At 37.9% G+C, this 14054-nt stretch overlaps 1 protein-coding gene across 10 annotated transcripts in view; it reads right to left on the bottom strand.

Annotated features, from left to right (window-relative positions):
* Positions 1-3725: 3725 nt before the first annotated feature.
* NIN (ninein) overlaps positions 3726-14054 on the bottom strand; it is a 106859-nt gene continuing 96530 nt past the window's right edge. For 4 of the 10 annotated variants that reach the window (XM_034648571.1, XM_034648572.1, XM_034648573.1 and 1 more), the window contains 3 exons: positions 11267-11467; positions 7814-7927; positions 3726-5647 (listed from right to left, as the gene is read on the bottom strand). In XM_034648571.1, the coding sequence (XP_034504462.1) occupies positions 5438-5647; positions 7814-7927; positions 11267-11467 (525 nt within the window). In that variant the 3' untranslated portion in view covers positions 3726-5437. Of the gene's footprint in view, positions 5683-5731; positions 7928-9190; positions 9713-11266; positions 11468-12660; positions 12722-14054 lie in introns of those variants that run through there. The other 6 variants (XM_034648576.1, XM_034648575.1, XM_034648578.1 and 3 more) reach the window with 4 other exon arrangements.

The raw sequence follows: 14054 nt of genomic DNA on the forward strand, positions 1-14054 counted from the left end.
CTTTACGTGGTTGCCTACTTTTTTTGTTTTGTCTTAAGTAAGCTCTATACCCAATGTGTGGCTTGAACTCATGACCCTGAGATGAAAAGTCAAATACTCGACTAAGCCAGCCAGGCATCCTGGTTGCCTACTCTTTAGCTGACATTTCACTGATTCAGTTTTACAGTTCCCCTTTGTGGAATTTTAATTTTTTTTAAAGATGTTTAGTCACTTTTCCTGATTTGCAAATAAGGCAAAACCAAACAGTGAATAAAAACCACTTTCGTGACTTAAACATATTTTATCTAGATTGTTTAACATTTTAATCAATAAATTATAGATTATATACTTTTGGTCAAAATTCTGATCCTTTGGATAAAAATCTAACCATTATTGGAAAGTTAATATCAGAGGGAAAATATGACTTTTTGAATGCAAGATGAATAAGAGACTACAAAACAAACAGGTTACACTAACCTCAATGAAGTACATACACAATTACATTTAACACAATAGGTGAAGAACTTTCCCCATTTCACATTAAAATACCTGAAGATGCTGATCTTCCTTATCCTAATGCCATTGTACCGAATCCATCAACAAAACCATCTTCTGTATGGATATATTTTTTTCTAATTTTTTGTGCATCAATCTTTCTACTCTACCCCAAATCAATCAGAAACGGAAAACCAGGAATGATTTACATTTTTCTTTGTAGTATGCACGGTAGGTATTCAGCACCGATTATGTTGTTTGACATTAGTAGAAATTGATAGAAGTGTTGCAACGTATTAATACAGACAAATCAGGGTCTTAAATCCTGAGTGCCTTTTTTAGCTGGCTGTGTGGATTTAAGTCACAACTTTGCTAAGTTTCAGTTTACTCATCTGTAAAATGGGGATTACAGCTCTTGCCTCCTAAAGGCAGTGTAAGGCTGATATAAAGGCTTTGAAAATAATTAAGGCTTACGAGATGGGTCTAGTTTGGCCACCATTTCCATTCTGCATTTCAGTATTCAGCATAGTGATTTATTTTCAGGCTTTTATGTCTGTACTTGTATATATCTCATCACTCACAAACAGCTCAACTAAGAAAAGTCTGAGTCACCCATAGGATGGCAAAGTGAAACAAAGCCACCTCCGAAGCACCCAAAATCCCAAGTAGGACCTCACCTGAGGTTGAGTCAGGATTCTGGAGGTAAATTATGAACCACTACAGGGTACAGGGACCCCAAACTTTCTGGTGTAAAAGTCATTAATTCTGGGGCGCCTGGGTAGCGCAGTAGTTAAGCGTCTGCCTTTGGCTCAGGGCGTGATCCCGGCGTTCCGGGATCGAGTCCCACATCGGGCTCCTCCACTGGGAGCCTGCTTCTTCCTCTCCCACTCCCCTGCTGTGTTCCCTCTCTCGCTGGCTGTCTCTTTCTCTAATAAATCTTTTTTTAAAAAAAGTCATTAATTCTGTGCCAGAAATGGACTGCTGATGCTCTAAACCCCATACAAATCACTTGGGAATCTTCTTAAAATGCAGAATACGAAAAATAGGATTTATTAGGTCTGGGGTAGATGCAGCAATTCTGCATTTGTATAATGTGTTTGGTGCAGTATTTTGACGCTTTTACTCTAAAGACCAATGATGAACATATGCTGTATAAAATTTCATAATACATAGAAAACAAGAGCCATGTTTACAAAATTCTTTATTTACATTTTAAGCTCACATCAAAACCTTTAAGATAGAATGGCTAAGATGAAATACACGAAGTTGATATCAACACATTCACATTAATTTTTTTATCTCAAATGAATCCTACAGATGGCTTTTGATGAACTCAGGGTTTTTTTCACAAAACTAGTGTTCCTTTAAATCATGGTGTGAAAATGTCTTCCTCTAAGAATAAAGTTAACTTGAATCATTCAAAAAAGATGAGAAATAGAAGGTTAATTTTATTAAACAGCTAATCATATGCCATAAAATAGTTTTCTATTTTAGAGTGCTGAGATGTTCAAATAGGTCCAAATATGATACAATAAAAAATAGGGAATGCTTTGGTTATTAGGCTTTGACTTGGCCTTTGGCATTACTTGTATATCATTCCAATGAGCCGTTACAGGTAAGCCATTCAAAACAAGACTGGCTTAACACTATTACAAAGTACTTAGCCTTGCCTTGATAGGAAATACCTTTAAGATGCTGACAATAGCAACATTATCTCTCTTTTCCTTCACTCAGGAAAAAAAAAGAATGAAATCAAAAATATAAATTCATTCCCATATGTTAAAGTCCACCATAAAGTGGACTTTTTATTCATTCTTTAAAAAAAATGTTCATAATAATACCTGACCTGGGTATTTGTACATTATTGAAACATTAGACCTGTAAGAGCTCCATCTATATCCTGAAAGCCTATGATTTTGTGATCTATTTACGTAAAATACACTCAAGATTAAATATATATGAGCAATGTATTTGAAGCCTCTGGGAAGGATTCCCATTTAAAATAGTTTTAAAATCTAGTTTTTTAAAAGAGTTTTAGAAAAATAAATAAAATACTGCGATCGGTTCTATGCCTCCCCCTCTGCTTTTCTCCCTTCACAATTTGAGCTTAAGAGTTCAGGCTTCTAAAAAGCAGAAGAAAGCAAAGTAGAATAATGCAGGTTTTGTGGTCCATGTTTTCTTTGTCCTAGTGTAACATATTATCACAAAGGCAAACTTGACTCTCTTTCCTTGAAATGAATGTCCCATCTTCTCAGACTAATAACTCTTAAGAAAGCCAAAGAAAGTTTAACCAGTGCTTTTAATAAACAAATAGCTAAATGCCTATAAAAGAATACATTACTTGTGATTTTAAAGAGTGCTATTATAAAGTCTGAGAGCAAAACCTAAGTTCAAATTTAATCTCTTCAAAAGATTTTTTAAAAGCTGTAAATGTTATTATAAATTGCCAGCTAAATTCCCATCCTAGGCTACAAAAATAAACTGCTGCACAAATGTATAAATTTAAGGTAACTATTTCTCATGTTGATCTCTTTTTCTTTTGTTAAGTGCACTAAAGCCAGAAATAAAGCACCTAGGTGTTGATTCAATTAACTTTCATTTGAGCAGCATTTTGATTTTGGATAAAGGGATTCTAAATGTAGTCTAAAACTTTCCAGAAAGTCATATTTACATTACACAGTATTTTATATACACATAAATACAGATTTATGAGAAATTAACCTACACTTTTGGTAATGTAGAAAATAACAAAAATTACAACACATGATCACATGCTAAAGCCAGTTATTTGAGAAATCTGCTTGGTGTTCAGTTTTGATAGTAATAAACTTGAGTAACTTGAAGCATATCACATAAATACACCACAGATGCATAGTTTATTTATGACCTTAGAGCCTCGGTCTGTCTGCAGTTTTAAGTAAAAAAGATTCTGTTAAAGCCAATGCCATACAAGTAGTTGGGTTCACTAGTAATGCTTGCACGGGGAAGAAAGATAAGGGAAGGCATGATATCACACGTTTGGAAGGGTAATTATAGGGAAGGATTAGAATTAATTATTTTTCCAGGGGGATGGGGCACCTGGGTGGCTCAGTCATTAAGCGTCTGCCTTCGGCTCAGGGAGTGATCCCAGTTTCCTGGGATCGAGCCCCGCATCAGGCTCCTCAGCTGGGAGCCTGCTTCTTCCTCTCCCACTCCCCCTGCTTGTGTTCCCTCTTTTGCTGTCTCTTTCTGTCAAATAAATAAATCTTTAAAAAAAATTATTTTTCCAGGGGGAAATCAGGACTTTCTGGTGGTAAGAGCTGTCCAGACCTGGAAAGGTTTGCTTCATGAGTGTGGATTCCAGTCCCACAAATGGCCATGCCTTGTCAGAGCTTTTGTAATGAGGACTTCTGTGTTGCCCCTAGCTTGTCAGGTGGGGCCAACAGATGGTTAGACCATGAGGAACCTGAAAGCTGCTTGTTGCAAGTTACTTTGAGATTTTTAAACATTATATGACTTCTTAGGCAGTGTGCTTGAATCATTTGTTCCTGCCCATAAGGCAGTGTGTGATTTTTGCTGTTTCCTGTCTTGTAAATTGATGGGCTTGGCTTTCCAGGAATACATCAGAATGAATTTTTCTTATCTAACTGCTGTTCCACAAAAACAAATAGGTGACTAGAATGAGCTTTGTTAGTGTCCTAAACAGAAGTCTTCCACCAACGGCTGGCTGGCTGAAGTAGGCTAAGCAGCAAAGATTTGATTTGGGGGAAAATAATTACCCATCCTAAAAATGTCGACTGCTCTATAAAGTTCAGGTGTTGAGAACTGAATGGAAAATCCTACTTGGCACTCTTTACCTCAGATGGCATGCCAGTGCTAATCAGAGTAAGAAATTCTTATGATCCGATTTGACGTGTTAGGAGAATAGGAAGCGTGAAAATTTTAACTTAAGTTAAACAAGCAAATAACCCTTCCATAAGGTTTTAACTCTAAAATCAAGGCTTTTCAGAAGAGTAAATCCACTAAAAAGGTAGAAATAAAAATCCATGGTATAGCTCTAAGTATAAGACAAATAAGGTCACATGGTTTACGCATTTCAAATTCTTGAAGAGGCCCTACAGTGTTTCAGGAAGATCATTCAAAGTATTGTTCCCTGAGTTCTTGAAGCAACCCTAAATGTAAGTTCATGAACCCCGAGACTTGAGAGAAACCCACATGGTTTGCTTATTTCTCTTCTACGAGTAGCTGTTTACTCCAAAGTGATTTGTTCAGTGCTTTCCCTATAGTTCAAATGCTTTAAGAACGTGGCTTTATCCATTGTTTAGAAGATAAGCTCCCCAAATGAAACTTCTAAGAAGGAAAAAAAATGTTTGAAAGTGCAGTTTTAACATTAGTTAAGAGGGCAGTTGAATAAATCAGTTTTACGTCTATCATACATCAAGAGTGGTAATACTGTCAAAGGTGCTAGAAGGTAGAGTACTGTGGTCTCTGGCTTTTCTGACCTCTGTGGTTATTGAGCCCAGGGTCTGTCACCAAAGAACCAAAATTATTAGAAACAGAATGACTTTTCCATATTTGAATGTATAAGAAGACATACATTTGTTGTTTAAATAAAGATCAAGACAATAAACTAATCAGATCTTACACTTTAAATATCTGGAATTTACACATAGCTTTGTACATAATTTAAAAAAAAACTCATTCAGAACTGGGGTTTTAAGATTCTTGCATTGTGTTCATATATCTACCTTTTTGGTGGCTATTAGGATATTTTTTAAAAATTCAAAATTGGAAATAATTTGGTCTCTTTAAAAAACTAATTATAATGAATGGAGACTCCAGTTCTGTTGCTGGCAGTTTTAGGTTGAGCTTAACTTTAAACCATTAAAGGTTTAAAAAAAAAAAAAAAAGGTTGAGAGAACCTACTGAAATGTTCCATCCATTTCAGTAAAGTGCACAAATCTGTGTGTCTCCTTTGGCTTGGCTATGACCTCAAGGGAGGCATAGAAGTCAGCGGTGCTGGTGCCAGATTCCTGACTATATTACTGAGGCTGGCAATCTTCTCTTCTAGGAGGTAATTTTTCTTCTCTGCTGTTTTTTGTCGCTGTTCAGTCATTTCCAGAGCTTTCAACAACTGGGCATTTTCAACATACAAATCCTTCACCATTGCATCTGCTTTAGTATTCTTGCAGAGCTAGAAACAGAACCAGAAACATCTTGACTCCATTTCTGTAATTAAGTTTAAGGGTGTGACATTAGGATAGTTCATAAAGGCAAATGACGTCTATCAATCATATTTTATTTTACAACACAGGTTTAACATCAGACCTGGCATCAGGGATACAAAGAGAGCAAATTCACTTATACCAAGCTGTTTCTTTGCATAATGCTTGTAGAAGCCACTAATAAAAAGAACAGATTGATATTTGAAGGCTCAAAAACCAAAGTCCTTTTCCACCTGAATAAATTAGGTGTTACCACTTTTTCATTCTCTACAAAATATCAAAATACTTTTATAGCTTCGGAGGTACAGGGTATGAACTTGAACTCTGGGAAGCTCAAGCATCTGCTAAGAACATTCATAGCTGCAACCTGATTATTTTCAAATTTGGTCCATGTATTACATACAACAAAGAGGTAAGAATTGGGCAGTCACTTTTCCTTAACTCTTCCTCTTTTGCATGGTAGCGCTTGTTTAGAAGATAAATTTTAATTTTTAGGGTTAGAATATATAGTCTAGGTTGGGGTGGGAAAATTTGTCAGCAGCCTTTGGATACTTTTATTCTGGTTCCTATTAATGTATTCCAATCCCCCTTTCCTCATTAAACCTCATTTTACACCCAGTTTTAACCAGGGCATCTAAAAGTATAGAGGTTTAAGGGAATAAAGAACAACTTATGCTTAGCTAACTTATGAGCGTTTCAAAAGGCAATATATAAAGATGGTGACACTGAAGCCCAGGACCAAGATGACTGGCAGATGCAACATACTGACCTCCTCTACTGAACTGTCCTAAGACAACTTTTCATCCCTCACCCCTCCCTTCCTTCCTTCCTTTTAAAAAACACTTTGATGGCTCCCCATCACCTACACACTCCACAGCTCAGCACCTAAGGCTCTCTGCTGCCTCCTCCGTTGCTCTAGTTTCTTCTTCTCTCAGGACAGTATGAACTGTTAATGACAACACGTCTGTACATGTCCACACCCCACATGTTGCCATAACTGTGTGACGTTCCCAGAGCCTATGCCCTTCTCACATCTCTTCACCTGTTCAAATCTTACTCTGCATCAGTAATTGGTTTAAGAGGCCTGCAGGAAACTTGCTTTAAACCCAAGTTGGATCAAGTATTTCTTCTGTTTCCCTCTGCTGAAGTGGATCCCATGTTATTTTCAAAATTACCATCTTGCCAAATGCTCGATACCTTGTAAGTGAACTACATTCCACACAGGCAGGATTTTGTTTTGTTCTCTGCTGTTTGGTGCTTAGAACAAGACTTGGCACATAGTAGCTATGTTCTGAGTGATTAAAGGATAGAATAAATGCTTATTGTGTAAAACTTTCCTTTCTTTCCATTTTGTGACTAAGACATTGGGCAAAGGAAAGTTCCAGTCTACCTCTGCATTGAGATTTTCTCTCAGGATTATTCTTCTTAAGTTTTATATATTTAAAACCAGGTAGGACAATTTCTGCCTCTGCCCCTCAGTTCTTAATCTCAGTTTCCAAAGCACTATTAACACATTCCTATAAAGTAGTCCTTTTTTGCTGTCATCAGTGGTTACACGAATACTTTCTAAACCCAGGCCACGCCTGCCACCAGCAGGTGAAAAGGATCAATCTGCATCGTGGTCCTGGAATTCAGGGTCTCTATTCTAATTCAGAGGACAGCCTTTTGGGGTCTGGTTATAGCTATAAGGTACTTTTTGAGATCATAACTGTTGCAAACAGGAAAGCTAAAGTTCCATTTATTATCCCCCAATTTTTTACCAATATACATTATTTAAATAGAATGTTTCCTATCTTGGGCAAAAAATCTACAAAAATTAAATTTGAGCTGCTGAACTGTTAGGAATCAATTCGTTAGGTCTGCATCCGTCTCTGTCAGCAAACGTTCATTTTTAAAATTGTGGACCAACTGGTCTTAAAAGAGCTTTTCGGAAAATAATGTAGAATACAGAATTCATCCTTCTGGAGCGGTATGGTATGGGGGCGAGCAAATCCTAAATTCTGCGGTACATTTGTAGTAGAATTTGCCTTTATTTGACAACAAAAGTGAACAAGTTAATGGCGATAAAGGAACGGAAAACTGGAGTGAAAAGTGGAATGTGAGGTGGGTGGGTAGAGGTGACCCGGGAGGCTCACTTGTTCTTTGAGCTGATTCACTTTCTCCTGAAGAAGCCTTTTCACCAGTTTCAATTTCTGTTCAACTTCCATCATTCGTTCCTCCATGACAGTCACCAGCTGTTCCTGGTTTCCCTGAAGGGAAGAAAAAAAAAGAGTATTATCATTTGAAAATCATGCCATACTAAAAAGAAAACACTAGTAATTTATTTTTCCCCAGAAGATGCCTAGAGAAAGGACAGGAAATGTTTGCCTTTGTAACTGGAAGGGTGGATTTCTGGTGAAATGGGGGTTCTGCACAACACATGGGTTGCATGTTAGAAAAGAAATCCTATCAGAGAATCAAAGATTTAAAAAAAAAAAAATCTTACCTGTGTTACCATCTTCCCCTGAAATAAAGCAATATTCTTAAAACCCATAATTTAGTACCTCTGTGCATCTCTTCTAGTAAAATAGGTATCCAAAGTAAAAACTCTGGTTATCAACCTTCCATCTGTGATTTGGGCCTCTGCCATACTGTGGGTCTCTCAAGAATAAAACAAAACTGACTTTATTCAGGATCACCTAACAAGTCCAATCAGCTTGCAATGTGCATGTCCATTTCTCCTGTGTGAAATGGCCGGTTACTGTCAGAGTGTGTGTTAGTGTTCCTTTCCTCGTAACAATCAGCCTCTTCCTGCCAGTTACTGTAGTCATCTGTTTCCCAATGTGACTTGTCAGTGTGAAGCAAACATCTGCACTGGAGGATGGGTTTATCATAAAAGATTTAAAATTTAAAATTAAGAATCCTCTCCCCACACATGATTCCTAGATAAAACAAGAGGACAGAAGACCCCTGGGTGCCCCTCCTCTCCTCACACAGCAGTGATGGATTAAGGAGTTGTGTGGGGTTTGGAGAGCCCAAGGACCCACAGAGAGATTTAGAGTGCAACCAACTGCCCCTCCCGGCAGGCCACTAAAATGTCCATATAAGGAATTTCAGATTTTAAAAGGTTCTTCAAATGTTTACACAAAACTCAGGTGTTAATGGTTGATGGTATAACTTCTTTTAAAAGCATGCAGAATGACCAAACGTGGGTTGGAAGCCAACATTTGTTTGGATAAAATAACAGCATTTATTCAAATATAAGCAACTAAACCATGTGACTAATTTAAAGACAAAAATTATAGTAGGTAAAGTCTAATGCAGAAAGTAAACCTCAAGAAATCAGGCTGTGAGAACATCTAGCTTTAAAAAATACTGTATTTTAAAAGATATAATGGCTTTTTAAAGTTCAAATATAAGTGGGAAATGCCCGATTTCTACTTGCCTGAAGAAAACAAAGCAAAAAAAAAACCCCATAACAGGTAACTCGAAGAGCATGGAACAGGGCAAAAGAGGAAAAACAAAGGCAGTCATATATTTAAAATTTATTTTATTGTCAAAATTTTCCTTTTTCCTGTCAAAAGAGCATTATACATCTTAATACAAAACAGTATAAATAACCCAAATTTTCTTCAAATTCCATATAAAAAAGTAGTAGCTCTTGTTAAAAATAGTTACAGCATATGGAATGAGAAAATATATATAGAATACATCCTTTTAAGAATCTCAAGTCCACACTCTTTAAATGGTATAAATAAAACAATTCAAAACAAGCTGAAATTTGTGACTTTGATTCACAAAGTCTGTCATTTCTACATTAATAAATAAGAGACATAATACTGCAAAGGCTAAATAATAATAATAAAATTTAAAAGAGCACTTGATTCCAAACCATTTTTCAGCTTATGTCTGTGTGTGGGGGGGTGTGTGTGTGGGGGTGTGCATTTGAATATCTGCCATGGTAAGAAATGTCATCACTAGCAGCCCAGTTTTCACAGGTGCCCAATCCTTCTGTAGGAATCTGCATGCACTGCTCGCTGCTCCGGTAGCAAGGCCTAGAGAAAGAAGGCAAGTGGTACACTTCACCCTGATGTCAAGATGATGTTTTGGGAGGAGTCTAAATTCACACACTTATAATGCAAACAATTTTTAAAAGCACACACATTAACACTACATATGCAAGCAAAGCAACACAGAGGCAGAAGAAATCACATCACTCCACACACAGAGGCAACATGCAGATTCTAATAATATTTTCTCATCTTAAAATTAGCATCAGCTCAGTTACCAGAAATAGAGTCTGCAGTGTCATTCTAGTCACTCTGCCATCCGGCTGGAGAATTTTTTTTTAAGTACAAAAATCTTAACACTTTTTGTCTAACTGATCCTGAAGTAATTGGAGTAAAAGGATATTTTTAAACATTGGGGTGCAAGAGCATGCTTTGAAAACTGTGTGGATGAGAAAGCAGTGGATAAAATCTTCACCTAATCCTTTGGTTTAAAATGTCTGTTAAAAATTGAGGTCAAGGTTTTATAATTGAGTTCTGTAATGAATTGTTGAAGCATAAGCTCCACACCCCACCGGCACAATTTGGAAACTGAGGCGGAATAGAGGAAACTTCCAAAAACGTGGATTTTTAAAGCACAAAAGACAAAAGAATTTTAAGGTTTTGCTAGAAAGACGAGGTGACAGCAGCAGATCATGCCAAAGCACAGATCTATACTACCCGAAGACGGAGACAGAACTGCTCCAGGGTCTAATTACAGTGCTAACTTGACATTGCAAAGCACTTCGAGATGCTTACAGAAAAGGAGGTGGGGAAATTCCTTATCAAAAGTCCACTGAGACACAACAGAAGAAAAGCAACCAAACCAGAACGAATTTAGAATTATACAAACTAAGTAGTATTTTTTGTTTTAGTCCTCATTCTGAATAAATAAATAGGACAAGTGAAAAACATTAAGAGACTTCTGAAAAGGCTTGACTATGAAAAAAGCATGTAAGAGAACGATTTGAAAACCCAGGTTGTATCAGATTGTGACTGTGAGCTAGGATAATGCTAATTCAAAGGAAAGGGGAAAAGATGTTTACTTTCTTAAAAAGAGGTTTTCAAACTCGATCATTCTTAAAAATTAAATGAAATACATCAACTCAAGTCATTGACTACACTATTAGTTGTTTAAAGTCCCCACCTGTAAAATCTATGGAACTCAGCAGGCTCTACCCCTCTTTGTTAATAATGCATACCCTAGAGTTGCACTTGAATTCTGTAATATTTTTGGCATCAAATGTTAAGTCAAAAAACATTAGGTCAGTTGTACACTATGCTCAAGTGATCCTGATACTTCGATTACAGATGTGCAAGGAGACCCAGAACACTACGTTCCCCAGCTTCGAAGCTGAGAGTGCAAGAGCATCACTGCAAAAAAACCCAAAACAAAACCCCCAAAGAACACTGCGGTTCTGTGGATCTGTCAAACAGGTACGGTGGAGCTCTCTGACAGAGATTTAGGTTCTTGATCCCCACCTTTGAACTGGTATCACTTTCCCATAAACAGGTAAAATTAGGTGATCTGAGTTAACCATTAGGGAAGAGCGAGCCTCATACCTGTGGTGTGTTGGTTTCGGAGGTCCTGTTTTCAAGTTCCTCCTGCAGGCACTGGTTTATCCTCTCTGCCTGCAGCAGCTGGTGTTGAAGCTGCAAAAACTGCTCCCTGGGCACCATCGGACAGGCTTGCTGCTGGCGCAGCTGGAGATCCCAAGCATGAGGGGATGGGCTAGGCATCACAGTGGACCTCAGGTGCTGCATCTGGAGGACAGAGGCAAAGCCCGGGTCAGCTGCAGTGCTTTCCAGCACAGAGCTACTCTTGAAAGTGTCAAGCAGAGTGAATGAAGCTGATGGATTCATTAATGGCCTCTCAGACCCACTGAAAACTTAAAAACAGGACAGACGGTACACGACTTGAGTAGAAGTAATGGGGAAGCATCATTTTCCTTAGCAGATATAATTAGTTTCGACTTAACACACTGTACTTCCTCACTCTTAAGTGACGACCATAAGGGATGAGGTACACTATATACATGATGTGTCTGAGTTCGACTTCATTGTCTCCTTCCCCTAGAACATTTAATTATGCCTCTTTAAACAAACAAAACACCGACAGGGTTGGAGTAAGCAAAGGGGAGAAAGTGGTTATGCGTTAGGGTTTTGCCACTTTACTTACCATTCATAAAGATTCTTCAAAGCAAATATTCAAGGACTACATATTTTCCAGGAGAGCCATTTTTTCAAAGAATCTCCTAGCTAAAATTATTTTACCCTAATTTAGTTTATCAATGTTAAACTCTTAAATAGCACTATAAGATAAGCAATTCTGGGACAAAGGTGATATCCTAGAATCCCTGGGAACAGAAGTATTTGTACAAGACAATGAGGAAATGATACGTGCTAAAGCTGGGGAGAGGAAAAAGGAAAGGAGAACGCACTGCATTTGGCCAGTGAGGCATGCGGCTCCACATCTGTCGACACACTCAGCAGACAGAGGACTCCACAGAAGGCATGCAATGAACATGACCAAGTACCAGACTCAGGAAGCAGCTCCTCCAGGCTTGTGAGAAGGGAAAAGGGCCTCCAGGACACAACTCTAATTACACACACTTCAGAGCCACTATCCATTTCCTTAAATCTAAACTTCTGAGGTGGGAGATCACCCATTTCAAAATTTTCTAGTTATAGATTCAGAAACCCACCATTTTATTTGCAGGAAAAAAAAATAGGAAGAATTATAATCCTATGATTTTATATCAGCAGGATGATTTTAAATATTGAGGAAAATCCTGGTGTAAATGTAAACAGACATACTCCATAGTTAAAGCAAAATGAAAATGAATATTGGCTCTTACATATGTATTAACTGTGACAGTCAGTAGAAATGATTACGTGAACAAGGAGTCTAATGAGATATCTCATGCTGTGAAGTTCATTGAAAGAGAATGCTCTACCTTCACACACTATCTCAGGCAGAGAACTGCACCCCTCTCTGCTAGTTCCGACCACAGAGTTCTAGGTACAGGTTAGCCACAGACAAAACAAAAACAAGAGAAAATTACAGGAGTCATAAAAAGAGGAAGAAAAGGATGAATTATAAAAAGAGAAACGTTAAAACTGGGTATATTATATACCTGAACATGTGTGCCCTAGTCAGTAAGAACTTATAAGGGACCAACATTTACATTTCTCTGTATATCAATTTTACACATCTTCAAATGTCTCACAGCCTTAATCCTGCAACTGCTTCCTCACCTACTGTGATCTGGTTAGTTTGTGAACTTACCATCTTTACCCCCACTAATCCCAATAGAATTATTTAGAACATTCCAGGTCCAGTACGGATGGATCTGATACTAAATACTTTTATCGTTTATGCTCCGCATCTCCACATAGCAATTTTGTTGCTCAAATGTTGGAACTGTTGGCTCCGCAGACTTGAGAACTACTGATACGGACTGTAACCCTTTTCTTGAACGTTCAAATGGAATTGTTTATAGAACATTCCCTCACCTAGTTGAAAAAGCCCTGGAGTGGGAATTAAAGACCCCAAATCACTAGAGGAGGAAAAGGAAGAATTTAACTGCCCTAGGCTATGGGTATGTATTGTATTAGCTCAGTGACTTTTTTTTTTGAAGACTTTATTTTTAAGTAATCTCTACACTCACACAGGGCTCAAACTCACAACCCTGAGATCAAGAGTCGTGCACTCCAACGACTGAGCCAAGCAGGAGCCCCTAGATCAGTGACTTTTAAACTGGCACAGAAGGATGAGGAGAAACTCCTTCCTGCAAGGGAGGACATACATCAGATTGGAATCACCTAGAAAACTTTTCTTAAAATCCTTGATCCCAAAGATTCTGATGTAGGAACATGTCCCCACCAGCGCTCAGCTCCTCGGGCAAACCCAGTGAGAATCCCTGCCAAGTGGGAGGAATGCACCTACCACTGAGGTGAGGTGGGCACAAAGAATAGTGTGAAAACCACTGTATGCTCCCCAAAGTGGCCCAATCCATAGATATCAGAACATAAATAAAAATCTAATTTGTAGGGCTGGTGGGATGGGGAGAGTTATTGCTTAACGGTTAGAGTCTTTGGGGGTGATGCAAATGTTTTGGAATAGTGGTGATGGTTGTAGAACACTGTGAATGTAATTAATGCCACTGAATTTTAAGATGGCAAATTTTGTTATGCATATATTTACCACCATTTAAAACATTAATATACCAGTCATTGAATCACACACTTTAAACAGGTGAACTATATGGTATATGAATTACATTTTAATAGAGCTGCTAGGGAATCCAATTTGTATAGGTCTGAACGGAGTTAACAGCTGTCTTATTGC

This window comes from Ailuropoda melanoleuca, chromosome 20, assembly GCF_002007445.2.
Source record: "Ailuropoda melanoleuca isolate Jingjing chromosome 20, ASM200744v2, whole genome shotgun sequence".
Taxonomy (NCBI): Eukaryota; Metazoa; Chordata; class Mammalia; order Carnivora; family Ursidae; genus Ailuropoda; species Ailuropoda melanoleuca.